Source organism: Diadema setosum, chromosome 9 (assembly GCF_964275005.1).
Source record: "Diadema setosum chromosome 9, eeDiaSeto1, whole genome shotgun sequence".
Classification (NCBI taxonomy): Eukaryota; Metazoa; Echinodermata; class Echinoidea; order Diadematoida; family Diadematidae; genus Diadema; species Diadema setosum.
This window is the reverse complement of record NC_092693.1, coordinates 22,387,079-22,403,862: the sequence shown is the minus strand read 5'-3', so window position 1 is coordinate 22,403,862 and position 16,784 is coordinate 22,387,079. Positions and strand designations below refer to the sequence as shown.

The following is a 16,784-nucleotide window of genomic DNA, read 5'->3' as shown; positions in this document are numbered from 1 at the left end:
CCCTCCTGCAGAATATATAGATAGTAGGAGTGAATAATATAAGCCTAACCCTGGTCTTATTACAAGAACGAATACGTACGATGACGCTGTTTTGGTGTGGTTTTTTTTTTATATACCTATAAAATAAACTTGTTAACATTACTGTAAAGTTTAGCATGTCTACATGACCCTCTGTGTGATTAAAGATTTGAGATACTAGGGTTTGTTTCTCATTTCAAAACAAAACTGGAAGACACTTATTAAGCAAACCATAATAAACAAAAGGCAGATACAAGGGCATGAATTCAACGCATCGAAGTAGGTGTCTATTCATCAGTCAATGTCAACAAAGATCCTTTACACTATCTTTGATGTCACTAACCACCCGACACACTAGTAACCATAGACCAATATTCAGGCATAATTATGTAAACATCGAAAACAGCCTAGCTTTAAAAACAACAACAACAACAACAACAACAACAACAACAACAACAACAAAACAACAAACAAACCCAAACGCAACTTTCAAGGAAAGAAAAAAGGTTGTTTTGTTTTTTGTTTTTTGTTTTTGAGAAGAGACTTGGACATCGATCTCGTGACCACCAAGAAACGTCGCCCAATCATAAGATGTTGCCATACATTCCACATGTTGCCAGCATCATGTGCACCCCTGCACCAACAAAACAACAGACACCAAAATGTTGATGGAAAGTTAGGTCTAATTACAACGCCGAAGCTATTCCTATTTATGCCCACTAACTGAACAAGAAAAAAAAATCATCATACATGGTTATTGATTTTTTTTTATGTGAAATAGACGATTGATATATGTATATTGGATAACTAATTTCAAGGATGACCGAGGGCCCTTCTCTGAATAGAGTACATGCCTATTTCTAGATAAAGGGTAGGCACCTATAATGACAGAATACGTTTAAAACCAGAAAATGATAATAGTTGTAACAATATGATCTTTTTGATCTCTTGGCCTTCTGCAGGATTATGTTTGTCTTTGCGATTGTCCGTCAGTATATTTGTATGTCTTTTTTGTGTTCTCTCTTTCTTTCTGATCGTGGTATATATACCTTCATACTTTTCTTCCTGTCTCATGGTAGGCTCTATATTCTGTATAATTATGTCTCTATATCTATCCATCTATCTATCTATCTATCTATCTATCTATCTATCTATCTATCTATCTATCTATCTATAATCTATTATAATCTATCTATTTTGTCATCCAATTTGTGTATAAGTTTGTTCATCTTCCTTCCAAAAATCTTTTTTTTTTCATCTTTCATTGTATTTGTCTGTTCGCCTATCTATCTATCAGGATCGAATCAATAATCATCCATTCATCTACTGTATATACTATCCCCCCATAAACCCTGCATCTAACTCTCTTTCTATAAATGCACGAAAAAAGTCTGGACAATAATAGAATGAAAAACAAATAATATTAGAGTAGAATCGATACTTTGACAGTACTATAATTACACAGTGTAAGGACAACATTGAGGGGATAGATCGTCAGAGACGAAGACTTGTAATGAATTACGATAGCAGTTATACTTCACACTGGCATACAATGTCATTTGAAAAGTGCTATAGTTACCGTTAAATCGTGCAGGTTTTAACCCATATTGATGAGGACTCGTTAACATAAAGCACCATTAATTTTGACAGCTGATAACCCACAGTAAGAGTCACGACGCGTAACCTACAGAAGTTCAACTTAAAAAAAAAAAACTTACTTTTTTTTAACGTTGTAAAATTAATCCAAGGTATCTTCAACCCAGACTTTTAAACTAAACTGATCTTCACGTTTCTACGACAGAAAAGAAAATGGAAATTGCAATCTCATTGCCCCTCTCGTGTGTGTCCGACATTTCAGAGAGACAGCTAAATTTGGGAACCTTGCCAGTGCAACCTGGGAGAGGACGGCCCAGGAACACCTGGCGGAGAACGGTTGAGAATGAGCTAAAGACCTTAACCCAAAATTGGGGAACGATGACAAGGATGGCCCAAGACAGGCAGAGGTGGAGAACCTTCGTTGCTGCCCTACATGCCGATCGGCATAACGGGCAGTAAGTACGTTGCCAGCGCAATATTGAAGACAAACAAGCAAGAAGAATGATTGACTGATAGATAAAAACATGGATGGATAAAGTATACATATTTATTTGTTTATCTATCTATCTATCTATCTATCTATCTATCTATCTATCTATCTATCTATCTATCTATCTATCTATCTATCTATCTAACTATCTATCTACCTATCCATTTATTCTGTTTCATTCATTTTATACTACAGGGTAGGTCTGTTCAGTTTTGTAAAACTGTTTTCCAAAGGCGCCCTGCAGTCACAAACATTCTATACATGAAAATATCAAACAAATTTAATTATAGGTAGCATTGTACACTATACAAACATCGATCGAGAGTGTTGATAGATAAGTTATACGTATATATATTATATATATATATATATAATTATATATATATAATTATATATATATATATATATATATATATATATATATATATATATATATATATATATATATATATATATATAATACATATACTGTTACAAATTGGTTGAATCGTTATATAAATCTTTGCACTGTTTTTTTTTTTTAATCCATAAAGGGATGTACGTGTTTGAAGATTTACAGGGAATACAGTAAACAAGCTATAGCTCCAACATAATTATGAAAAAGAATTTCTTTTAGATTCTGTCCTTGGGCGGAGACGTTGAAGGGGGCATATCAAAGAATGACGTGTCCTATAGTTTACAGTTCGTTTACATATCGGTGATCCTAAACATGTCGATATTAGATTATTTTGTGTTTCAAAAACAAGAACACAATATTGATATTTTATATACGTTGCTCAACTGACAGACTGATTGCCATTTCAGCGTTAGTAACAAGGAAGTTTGAGATGTATGATAATCTTTATTCAAAACCATCCTGGCATATTTATTGTGAATTTTGTGTATTTATCCCTATGGATTTTTGCACAGCTTCTCCATTATCTACGTATGATAAATCCTTGCAAAAGACAGGTTCTTCATTAAATTGAATGGCAGCAAATCCTCCGTATATGCAACCTATTGGCTGAGAGATTTTAAAAACAAAAGTGGAAACATGTTCACACCATGTCAAACCGGAGTCGAGCGTAACAACCAAATATATATAATCAACATACAGAATATACGAACATACATACATGCATACATACATACATACATACATACGTATGCACGTATGCATAATTATCAACATTCATATGAAATGTATACTATATGGGTCAAGGGCGCCGGAAGCGGGGGGGCAGGGGTGGCACTTGCCCCCCCCAAACAAAATGTTGGGGGGGCAAAACGAGTTTTTGCCCCCCCAAAGTGCCCCCCTGTAACAAATAATTAATCACTGATTTAAAGACCAAAATGACCAATAAAGGCATATTTCTTGTCTAAATGTTGTAATTTCATAACTGAAAATGCAAAAATTTTCGCCCCTAACGGGGCGAAAATTATAATACACTAACAATATACATTATTGTATCTATACACTAATAGTAACTTATGAGTAAATTTAGTGTATAGACGATAGCCTCGTGTCCTTGAGTGTGCCCGCTGAAACATACCTTTAGTAAACCTTACACATTTCATTTTCTTCTTTGCTTTCTAGCATATAAGAATATTTTTTATTGTTCGAACGATGCGATCACGTTTAAGCTTTTAATGAGTACATTTCAGATAAATTGCAAAGTAAAAGTGGCTCGCTCGTTCTGCCCGTACTTATAGTAAAATGAAAAGTTTTCATAAGTTATTATCATAGTCCTTCGCAGTGATTTCATTTACTATGTTTAATTCCTCAGAAATTTAATTTAAAATGCTCTATAAAAGCGACTTTTATACTCTGTTTTTACAAAAAGTCCCTACCGTGGGAGGGGGTATCCCCTTCCCACACCCTCCCCCGCTCGGTCGCTTCGCTCCCTCAACAAGGATTTCACACCATCACATAATATACCCCCGTATGTTTAAGATCATAGTCCTTCCAACTGATTTTCTTCAATATGTTAATTCCCTAGAAATTTGCTTTTAAATGTTCTATAAACGCGACTTTCATACTCTGTTTTTACAAAAAGTCCCTACCGTGGGAGGGGGTATCCCCCCTCCCACACCCTCCCCCCGCTCGGTCGCTTCGCTCCCTCGCCGAGGATAGTCGCACCATCACATTATTGATGTACTCCCGTATGTTATGATCATAGTCCTTCCAACTGATTTTTTCAATATGTTAATTCCCTATAAATTTGCTTTAAATTCTCTATAAACGCGACTTTTACACTCTGTTTTTACAATAAGTCCCTACCGTGGGAGGGGGTATCCCCCCTCCCACACCCTCGCCGAGGATCTCACACAATCACATTATTATGTACCTGTACTCCCGTATGTAATAATGAGTCCTATTTTTTTCACTATGTTTAATTCCTTAGAAATTTGCTTTTAAATGGTCTATAAACGCGACTTTTGTACCCTGTTTTACAAAAGCTCCCCACAGTGGAGGGGGGGGGGGGTAATCCCCCTTTCCACACCCCTCCCCCCCCCCCCCCGCTCACTCGCTTCGCTCCCGCGCAGAGGATCTCACATCGTCACATAAAATTGTGCCCCCGTTGAGATTTTTGCCCCCCCCCCCCCCCAAAACCAGAAGTGTTCCGGCGCGCTTGATATGGGTGGTGCCCGTTAATCCGAAAATAAAAAAGGGCCATTATTCCGAAGGTTCGTTATTCCGAAACACGTAAATTCCATATACAGGATGCTTGCTAAAATACGAAAACAAAACATAGAAATCATTAATCCGAAGATTTTGTGGCATTATTCTGATATCATGGTTCATTGTTCCGGAAAATCAAATAAGGTTTGTTTTTCCGAAGGTTCTTTAATCCGAAATGAAAATAGGTTCGTTTTTCAAACAATTTCCAATGGTTCGTTTTAATCCCAAAAGGAAAAAAACAACAACAACAAAGGTGCGTGTACTAACGACCCTTCGAAATTACAGACCATCATTTTCAGATAAACGAACCTTCGGGATAAAGAATATTCGGAATAACGAATTGTAACCATTGTATAGTATATACCAGGGGTTGATCCATGAACTCTGTAAAAGGGAGAGGGGCAAAAATATTTCTGATAACTTGTAACTTGTAACTTTATTTTTCATTTACATTGAATAAACAGGGAAAGTTATATACGATGCATTAACAGAACATATTTGTAATAATTTCAATAACGTGAATTAACAAAATACATGACTGTAATCACGAGAAACAACATAAATTCGTTTTTTTTTTCGATACCACTTCCTGGTTTAATCTGCAGACAAGCAAAAAAAAAAAAAAAAAAAAAAAAAAGACTCCGTGCAATTTCTCGTGTGACATTTCCGGGTTCCATCACCTGACAAGGAAAAAACAAAAAGGAAGAAGAAGTGTAGTATATCTCATAAATGACAGAAGCACATCAAGACACTGCTGGACAGACGATCAGACAGCTGAAATATGCAGACACTATTATTGGTAGATGTGATATGGCAAATTATAGGCAGGTAAATGAATAGCTATCATGATTGGCAAATTGAAAGGATAGGAAAAGAGAGAATCAATGTTTTATGGGCATGGAGATACATACAATCAATCAAACAATATCCATTAACTACGGTAGGCCTATATCCCTCGCCCACTATGTCTCTCCGTCTTTATAGTAAACAATATGATATAATATGTTCTCTTAGAATCAAATCACATGACAAAGGACAGGATGCCCGATTTTTTTTTTTTTAATAAACAGTACTGTTGGTTTTGACAGCGTGATACATGCCCATTTCTGTAGTTCTGTTCCATTATTTATAGTATCTTGACCAACACGTGAATCTTCATCTTCATGTTCATCTTGAAATTTTCCACGTATTGGACTTCAAATGTTCAAATTTTACTTAACATAGGCCTAGATTATGTATATGTATGTATATATATATATATATATATATATATATATATATATATATATATATATATACATATATGTTCATCTTGAAATTTTCCACGTATTGGACTTCAAATGTGATAATTATAAGAAGTATACACTATACACTGATGAAGGCCCGAGGCGGTTTGAAAATTTTGTGAATAAAAACCTTCTTGTTGGATCTACAGATGGCGTATTTTGAGACTCATACTTCTTATACATGTATATACATATTGTGTGTGTGTGTGTGTGTGTGTGTGTGTGTGTGTGTGTGTGTGTGCGAATGTGTGTGTGTGTGGTCTTTCTATGATAAAAAAAAAATTTGTGGAGTGTTTCTGAAATACATTTACACACATTACTTAAGTAGTAAAGAAATTGAGTATAGTCTAAAAACACTGTCAACGACAAAAGATTGCTCAAAAATGGTTGTTGCACGGCAATAGGGATGACTGAATGATTCAGCAAGGTACTTGGTGACGAGCAACCGTCGTGGAAGAAATCAAATATGAAATGGGTCTTATCTCACTTCCGTGGTAATAATTTATAATGCTGTAATGTCATGATTGACTAATAAAGCATTCATCAACAGAATTCAATTTAGTGAAATGCCAATATTTTTTATAGATGGCTAATGGAAATTGTGCTAGTAAGGATTTAGGTATCCTGACTCGGGCGAGTGCAAAGAAGTTCATTGTTTAATCATATTTTTCTTGTTTTTATACACTGAAACATGCACAGCTGAAACATCAAACTTGAAAAAAAAACACAACCAAACGAACAAACAACATCAACAACAATGACAGCAATAACAGAAGCAGCAGCAACAACAACAGCAACAACTCCATACCATTGTAATAGCAAGCCCCTGAACTTAGCCTGCTGAATACACAGGCATTTAGGGTTGTTCATCTTATCATCCTTTAGAAGTTTCCTACATGAACTACTTGGTAAGGAAACATGGTCAGTATCGTCATTACGTGTGTATATGTAATGTCATTCATCCACAATTTTCTAATTCACTTGCCCGAGTAAGACTGTCACAAAATTGCTGCTATTAGTAGGCCTACTTAAGTATATACATTGTAGCATGTATTTTTTAGCACAATGTTTCATATAAGATTCTAATGAAGTCTTCTTCGCAAGCATGGAGGACCTACGAAGAATGTCCAAGGAATCAAATTACGTAATCTTTCTCTCAAGCACAAGAAGAGTCGCTGACAAGTACATGTATACTCACGGTGTGTTTGTTTAACTCAGGTATTAAAGGACAAGTCCACCTTGATATGCATATGGATTGAGTGAATGCAACAATATAAGTAGAACACGTCAGTGAAAGTTTCGGGAAAATCCAACAATCCGTTCAGAAGTTATGAATTTTTAAAGCATCTGTGCAATCACTGATGAATGAGGAGACTACTACAGTGTATGATGTCACATGCGTACAACGGTATAAGGAAAATAAAAAGAGAATTTCACAAAACTTTGTTTTTTCCATAAAGTGCACATTTCTTCGACTCGTTACTGACGTATGTTAAGGGAAATATTATTTCCCTTGCCTTCTGAAAGAGAGAAGTCGAATGTTCTTTTGTTATGCGAGAAAAGTGAAAATATATTGGTTCTTTATACTTTCTTTATATCGCTGTACTCATGTGACATCACAAGCTATAGTAGTCTTCTCATCCAGCTGTGACTGAGCAGAAACTTCAAAAATTCAAAACTTTTGAATGGATTGTCCGATTTTCCTCAAACTCTCAGTGATGTGCTCTACTAATTGCTGCATTCACTCAACCCACATGTCTATGAAGGTGAACTTGTCCTTTAAGTTGCTAGCGATGGAGACAAAACAAAGGGAGATTCAAGAATCTTTCTAGAATCCAATTATGATGTCACTGATGCATCAACATCATTTTAATGTTATCTTTAGCCAAATCATGTTTCTTAAAAAAAAAAAAGGAGGGTTAGAGGGGGACATACAGCATACTGGACAAAGGGAACTGACTAATATGCAGTAATTTGACACATACATACATGTGAGGCAAAAATCAAATGAACAAAAAAACTGAAGCAAATCGTATCCGCATGTTTCTTTCCTTCTTTTATTTTTTATTCACACGAGAGAGTGGCTATGTTTTTCGTCCCTACTGATCACGCGGGACAACATAGGTTCATTGTGGCTACCATATCATTTCTATACCTAACATCAAAAGTTTTGCGATGGACATGATATTTACAAAACTGTATCCTTTCATTTGCTTGATAAGACGTGATACTGAAAATGACAAAACACTGTTTATCACACCTACTGCTGTTATCTCAGTCACTTGTGATTACAATGTTTATTGAAAAGCCTGCTGTGGTCAACAAGATATAATGATACAGCCATGAACTCACTGTGTAGTAAATGCAGAATTCATAATTCAATATCAACTGTGCAAAGCCATTACAGAAGATGCATATGCTGGAAAAAAAACCCTTAAATATCAAATTTTGATTCAACAATCATGTGGTGAATCACATCAGTCACCTTTCTTTTCACCATACTAGATACCAAGCATGTTCTGTAAAATTCATACACGCACAACATATCCATTTTTGTCAAATACAGAAAATGCAAATACCATCTGGGTACCCACTCAATATCAAATCATGAATGATCAAAAATTGTACTGCCTTGGAATTCACATTCTTCAAATCTGCAGAAACTTGACACAAATATGTAACAAATTTTACCTTCAATGCTTTGTTCTGGATAAAAACAAAAAATTTCATCATCAACTCTAATCAACTTCAACCATTCTGCTGCACCTCAACACTAACAGTGACGGGAAAAAAAAATGTCCATATCCATCTCCTCAGTAACAAACATTTGTGTACCCTTTCAGGCCCACCACTTTCAAACACCACTGATGTAGTATGCAAAGGGGTTGTCAGCGATCCTGATAGAGTCAATGGGGCACACTTCACAAGACACAAACACAATTTGACCCTGCATTCGTAATGGCTGGCTTTTGCAGAAATCTTGCCTGCTGCGAGTGTGGCGTAATTTCGGTTTGAACACCGCTGAGGAGATGAAATCATCATGTCCAATATCTGTCAGAAAAGACGACTTTAACATCTATACCAGTTAATGTTCATACATGTACAAATTAAGAGTTTGATAGCAAAATGAGTTAAGTCCAGTCTTGTTAATATGAGGTATTTGTGATTAAAGCTGCTAAATAACACAGAAAATGATAAGAAAATGTGGAACATTTCTTATCACAACTTTGAGATTATTCCTTGTTGTGTAACAAGTGAGGTACTTTGTATCACTGGAGAGGTCTCATTTTACTCTCATGAACTTACTTTGAAATGTTTAAAAATGGTGCTTGACCCATTTTGCAATCTAACTTTTAAAATATTCTACCCAATGCAGCAAGGATATACATCCACCTTTCCTTTGCTGGTGCATTATGGACATTTTAAGGAAGGGAATACAATCTATGTAACTTCAGATATCCCCCTTGAAAAAAAAATAAACCAACCAAACAAACAAAGAAACAAACAAAAACAAAATAAAACAAAGCAAATGAAAAACAATAGCAGTCACATCATAACTGTCATTAACATTTGAAAACACTTTAAAAATTACAGCATGAAGGAAATGTGAAACACTTGCTTCCACCTGCAAAACAGAAATGTACAAGATAAATGTTGTTTAAGGATTGAATCTTCTTAATGGTCACGTATTGACATGACAAGATACTGTAAAAACCAGATATCTTCCAGTGCGTGAAATTTTTGCAAATTTTGCGAGGAGTCAAGATTCGCAAGGTAAAATGCATGCAGAAGTTCATGTCTACACAATGCATTAAATGCCAGGACAATGTGGTACAGCACACAAGTACTCATACTAGTGCACATACTATTAAGTGTGTATTGTTGTTGTTTTTTAACCACGCATGTTTATAAGTGCGCATTTAGTGGGGTTTTTTTTTTGCTTGTGTGTGAGTGTCTGTGTGTCTGTGTGTGTCTGTGTTTGTTTTAATATCAACCAGAAGTGTGTGTTCAATAAATCTCTGTATTACTGGTACATGTAGTAAACTCATAATTTTTTTCATGGTAAGCAATTTGTGAAAGTTTCAAGCACAGAAAAAAGCACTTAGCTCCTAATTGCTAAAGTTTCATGCTGCAAATGTTTCTGGATTTTCAGAGTCTGAGTTTTCAGGGAGGCTCCTACAGAATCAGGGAGACTTGGCTGGCCTGCGATGCACAGTATGCAACTCTTAACCCATTGAGGACAGGCTGATTTTGTGACAACATGCATTTCCCATAGACACCTTCCCGAGTATAGTCAGGATTTGTTTTCAATAGATTTAAGTATACCAATACCCTGTGCATTACGTTTGCTGTATTTGTAGAATAAATACTTGAGACATGTCCTCTTTAAGATACAATAACCTTTAGTCACCCCGATTTTTCATTCATTGGGGTTTAAATGTAAATTTTGAAGAGTAGACAAAAAGGAAAAATGACTTGAAAGAGACTACTTGATCACCTGATTGTTTCCAATGAACGATCGCACCGTCCATATTTTTTTTTCCCCAAAATATGTCTTGAACGATAGTACTATATACGTGCGCATGTACTTCAATCGATACCTCACTACCCAATCAACATAGAATCTCCAGCTTGATATTATTTGTAAAAACGTACATGTACAGCTTGAACGCCTACACATCAATACCAGCACTTACGGAGCAGAACTTACACGCGCAGAGCACAAGTGCCAAATTGGTAAATAGAGATATGATCCGATTTATTGAATTATGTATACTTTCAGGAGCTATCACAGGTGAATTATGGCTTTTTTTTTTTGTCTGTGTATTCTAGCTGTACACAAATTTCATTTCCAGGGTATTGGTACACTTTTAAGTATCATGGCACATCATGTAATAGTGTCTCCCAGTAAAGGATTCTGAGCTACATGGCCCTGTAAAATAAGACTGGTGTCTTTGGTATTGTGCAATAATGAAGCGACGGCAAACTGCCAACAAATGATGATCATCAAACTTTTTTTTTTTTTTTTCAATGAAAGAAAAAAAGGTGAATGAATGAGTTTACCAAACTCGTTTTTTTTTTTTTCTTCTTGACTGAGCACTTTACAACTAGACTATTGCAGAAAGCTTGTTTGTATGTTGATGTTGTTTGTAGATAGTGGCAGCATGACTTACAAAACTTCTGTGTGATTGAGTTTTATATTTTTGTTTTGTTTTGTTTTGTATCCATTTGAACACCAGTAACACACTGTCAATTAAGTTCTTCATTTTTTTTAACCCAAGCTACAACATTATGCAGTGCTGTTTTTATTTTTTTAATTTTTTTTTTAATTTTTATGTGTACATCTCATTGCCATGAAACAAACTAATTGTGAGGAGACATATCTATGTATGCACAATACCATCATCCAGCCATCAATGTTGTAATATTTATCTGGCAGTGGCCTGTACACAAAACAAATTTGTTCAGAAAACCCCCTTTGTCAAGAAAAAAAAAATAACAACATGAATGAGCAAATTAATAAATAAAACAATTCAAACGGTACTTTAATGCAATACACCCCTACATTCGTCATGTCCATTTAGATCTTGACAACCTTTTTCATCCTGTCATTTGTACAATGATTGCTCTCTACACATTTTCACATAAGAAACAGTCACTCAAATGCTAAGTCAGTGGAATTGAGCCTACCAGACTATCTACATTTTCCAGATACAAGGTCATTTACACTTGTCCCATAAATTCATAAAGTATTGTGCAGTGTAGTGGTGTTTAGCATACAGACGCTAAGCCACGCTGTTATAGGGAACTGTAAACCTGTTTGGCTTGCCATTGCCAATCAATGCAAACAAAGTATTTTCTCATATCCCAGTATGGTGTACATTGAGAAAGCTGAGATTCAGCAATGCCGTGAAGAGAGAGAAAGCATATTCATACGATCCAGTATTGGCCTGTCAAATATAAAGTCCTTTTGGCTGCAAAATGAGCAGTGGTAGCAAGCACTTCTAATAAAGACCTCCATTCATTCAAAACAAATCTTGTTAACCTTTTCTTTTCTGCAATGCATTTCCCTGACTCCTTCCATCATGCTCTCAGGAATCTATTCCCTTATTTTCCTGTCAAGTTCCTGCCAGCCCAGTACTTTTGAATGTTCTGTAACGCCACGACTCACTAGCAAACAGACACCGCCACGAGCAGCTTATTTCATCTTGGCCTTCTTCTTCCTGATGAGATCCTCCACTGCTTGCAGCTGCTTCAATATCTCCTCCCTGCGAGACAGCGACTCCTTCTTCGGCGGCGCCGCCTTGGACCCTGCCGGCGGCCCCGCGGACTTGGCCACCTTCGACGACGGCTGGCTCTTGCTCTGGGTTGGGGAGGCTGGTCGCTTGCGGTCACTGCTGCTGACCTTTGACGACCCATACTTGATGTCCGAAGAGGAAGTGGCTTGCTGTTTGATGGTGGACGACCCAACCTTGTGATCTGTTTGCAGGGAAAGGCATTTGTTGATTTCTTAATAGGCATCAAAGCAATGGGGACATTTGTATTTTCTCTGTCTTGGTTGAATTTTCATGTAGTACCTGCACACAAAACGGTATCGTAATATATATATTGTAATATTCATAGCACTGTAACTAGGGAGCTTCTTTTAGAAGACATTTCTGCCTGTTTTATAGCAGCATGCCATACTGATGGCTCATTTCATAACCTACAGCTGTACAGACAGCATTTCATTATCAGGATGTAATGTTTGCTCAATCAACAACATGAAGGTCTTGTGAAGAAGAGACAAACACAACCCTGGACTGGAGTGCAATGTGTTACTGTAAAAGTGGATATTTTGCGTGACTAATTTTTCGCACTCGGCCGGGTAAGAAGAGTTATGCATGTTTTTAGCTCCGCACAATCAAAACATCAACTACTGGAACACAGTAGTTTCTTGTTGCGCGAAATGCACAAAAATTTCAACATCGCGAAAATTTCCACTTTTACAGTAAATTCCTTCTTTCAAAATATCACTCACTTAAAGAGACTGACTTCTTCTCTTATGTACATACCTACCAACCCTATAATTCAGAAAATAGGAATAAGTGGGAGAAAATAATGCAAAAATAGGTATCTCCCCCCCCCCCCCCCTTCTCCTAGACATCACTTTTAGCAGGTGTTGACAAAAGAAGGTGTGAAGCTTCTGCTTTCTTGGTGTTTTTGTTACATGGTTACAAATGGCAGGTTTGAATCACATCATCATTATCATTATTATCATCATCATGCTGGTGGAACTTGACTCATGCTGGTCATCACTGCTATCCTTACCTCTCACTGGGGCCACTCGAGATTTCTTTTCCTGTCTTGGAGGCTCCGAGGATCGCTTTTTGCCTTCGTCAGAGGGCTGAGTATTCAAACAACAACAACAACAACATAATGTCAGGCTCTTAATTAGTATTTTCTTTGACACTACAGACATGTTCATTTATGGAGAAACAACACAAACAGATTTGCCAAGTTTTCATAAAACCAGATAAATACAAGGAAAAGATCAAAGCATTTCACAGTTGAAGTTGTCTTGTTTGCATAATTTCTTGTCATACATGCTTTCCTTGTCACTCTGTTCCTTACATTTGCTGCTATGTTCATTTGATTTCATGTATTTCAGTCTTTACAATCTTCTCTCACTGGGACATTCTCCATTAGATAAAATTTCGAGCAGCTCACAATGATGACACTTCACAGGGCTTCACATGGGTGTGTCCCTGCAGAAACTGTGTTATTTTCACTCCACAAAGATGTACTCTATTTTCTACGAATGTCACATGGTCATACACAGCTCCTTCCTCAAATGACATACAACCATCCATTTCACTGGAGTTGTGTGAACCCTGAGTAACACGGTGTCATAACATTTGCTCCTGCGACAATTGCTCTGGTGTTACTTTCTCCAAGGACCTAGGGTTAGGGTTAGGGTTGTGATTGGGTTTTACGTTTAATTTGATGTGAGGATTAGGATTAGGGTTATGTTTAAGGGTAGAATTTACGTTTGGCTAAGCGTGCAGATATTTCATGGGGGCAATTATCGCAGAAGCAAATGTCATGGAACTGTGTAATACCCGACTTCAAGTTCCCTATATGATCAACTTAGATTTCCTTTACTACAAGGACTATCTCTACTAAGTTTTGGTTAAATCATATTGGTGTATTTCTTACGCAAAGATGACTACATAATAAAGCACAAAGATGGATTGGTGAACAATTAACATAGCTCACTGTTTTTATGGGGGGGGGGCGGTGGGAGGTTGTAGAGTGATGTAGCCTTTCATCTGCTGATACGTCACAGCTTGGAGTGGTTCTGAATGTTACAAATTTAAGAGCGATGCAAACAAAACAATGGTAACAAGCATAAAGTGGGAAACGATGATGCCTTGCAAACGAATCCCAGCAGTGGTGGGAACGTTACCTTGCTGATGAGATTGAGCTTGATGTCCTTGCGTGCCGGGTGGCTGGTGCTGTGCCTTGCTACATTACTGCTTGGCATGGGACCCAAACGCTCCTTCATCCTGCACATACGTAAGACAACATTGTTAGACCAGTAACTGGTATGGAAAGATCTGACTACTTGTATGTAGACACCCAAAATACATGCTTCTGTAAATGCACCATAAAAGAGTTGAAATAAAAGTAGAGGAAGAAAAAGGAAAACAGTTTCGGGAAGCCAATCCAAAAGCTAACTACACAATAAAATTTATCACACAAGATTGTGTGGATGGCACAAAATCAGTAGAATGATTCCAAAGGGATAAGGATACAAGTTAAGATATGAGAATGTAACTTTGAGAAGGAACATTGAAGTCATTGAAAATAACATATGGCTTATACATCTTACACGTTCATAGTATACAAAATGAAAATGATGACAAAGGGTTACATCACTATGTCAAGAGTGAGATATGGCTTGAAAAATATGTCTACATAATTTACTAAAGCGCTAGCCTACTGTACGAGCTGAAATTTTCGCGGTGGTTTTATTTTCGCGAATTTCGCGAATCGCCTTCGAACCGCGAAAATAACAACGCGCAATTAAGTAAGTTCAGTTAGACTCTCGTAACCGCGAAATTAACAACACGCGAAAATGTCCTCGAAGTAGCAATTCGCGAAAATATCTGTACGCGAAAATTTCAGCTCGTACAGTATTCTTGAGGATCGCGCCGATATTTTCAGGGGAAAAAACGGGCATCCGAAGCCGTGCTTCAGTGCACATGCGCCGTCAACGAATTGGGGAATCTGCGCATGCGTCAGCGGGTCTCTCTTGTCAACGTAATCCCTGACGGAATTACGAAGTATAATTTATAGTTATTTCTTATATCCATGAGCATGAACACCAACAATAAGGACAGAGATCATAAGGCCTATGGTTTCTTACTTTGGGTCTGTTGGTCTTGGACCAGGTTTGGCCTCGGAGCCTCTGGATGGCTTGGTCTTGGGCTGAGGAGCAGTGGTGCTGCTGGGCCGGTGCTGTGGCTGCACTTTGGCACCACTGCTGCTGGTGGGGCGGTCGCCCGAAGGCACTTTGGGTGGTCCGCGCACGGGTCCCTTTTCTGGCGGCACTCGGGCCGTGGGAGATCTGGGGGGAGGCTTGCCCATCTTCTTGGAGGAGGAATGGACGACGTGAGAAGATGGTCTGTGGCCAGCTTTGCTTGGACCTCCAGGTCGGCTTGATGATGACACGGTGTTTGAAGATCTTCCAGGACCTACGAAGAACACAAGAAATTATTCGAGAACATTTTACTTTACTTCAGTGGTAATAATTTCTTCAGTCCTGCCATGTGAGAGGGCAAGGACACAGCATTTGGTGTACTGCTGTAGATTAGGGAGATCTGGAGCACTATAACAGATTTGACATCCTGCATTGTATCTCATGTTAGCGAACATGCACTAAACACTGATAAGAATAAGATTGAGAGTGGCAGAGAGAGGAGCTTGCATAGCTGTTCCACGGTTACTCAACAATTGGGCAGATTATCATAAATGACAGCGAGTGAAATACTTCATCACCCTGTGACCCACCAAGGCATCTACAATAACATATTTCAATTGGTCTAATGAATTTAAAGTTGTGAGACACTGCAACCTCAGTGAAACTGACCTTTCAATCCTTTTCTTGATGTTGGGGCGAGATCAGTGGAGCTTGCTGATGAAACTGGACTGGCCAGGTTAGCGTACATATTCTCCGAGTCGGCACTGGACACCGATGACCGACTGCTCACGGAGCTGCTGCGCGACCTCGACCTGGACCGCGAGAATGACCGGTGAATCGAGCGCGACCTGGAACGGGAGCGGGAGAAGGAGGAGGAGCGCGACCGGGAACGGGAGTGGGACCGGGATCTGGAACGGCTGTAACTGCTGTAGCTGGAGCGGCTGCTGATGCTGCTCAAGCTCTCGGAGCGTGTGCGGGACCTGGTCCTGCGCTTTCCTGGTGGCACCTTGGGAAAGCCTGGCTTGGCCTTTGCTGGTGGCTGCTGATGAAGAAAAAGAAATTCCATCTAAGGAATCACTCTTGGGGGGGGGGGGGCACTCTGCCCAACTGAACAAATTTAGATCCTATCACCCGAGGATGCTACCTGCCAAGTTGGTGAAAGTCTGTCATGGGGTTTTTAAGAAGAAGCTGAACATGCACAAAAGCTCACTTGCGCCTTTGGCTCAGTGAGTTGAAAATCCTCAGATTACAAAATAAAACCATAAC

At 38.1% G+C, this 16,784-nt stretch overlaps 1 protein-coding gene across 3 annotated transcripts in view; it reads right to left on the bottom strand.

Moving 5' to 3' along the window:
• Positions 1–7,891: 7,891 nt before the first annotated feature.
• The window catches only part of LOC140232950 (uncharacterized), a 35,179-nt gene continuing 26,286 nt past the window's right edge, over positions 7,892–16,784 (bottom strand). For 2 of the 3 annotated variants that reach the window (XM_072313060.1, XM_072313061.1), the window contains exons 11-15: positions 16,188–16,560; positions 15,465–15,792; positions 14,502–14,601; positions 13,364–13,439; positions 7,892–12,532 (exon numbers count right to left, since the gene is read on the bottom strand). In XM_072313060.1, the coding sequence (XP_072169161.1) occupies positions 12,252–12,532; positions 13,364–13,439; positions 14,502–14,601; positions 15,465–15,792; positions 16,188–16,560 (1,158 nt within the window). In that variant the 3' untranslated portion in view covers positions 7,892–12,251. The remainder of the gene's footprint in view (positions 12,533–13,363; positions 13,440–14,501; positions 14,602–15,464; positions 15,793–16,187; positions 16,561–16,784) is intronic. The other variant, XM_072313062.1, reaches the window with a different exon arrangement.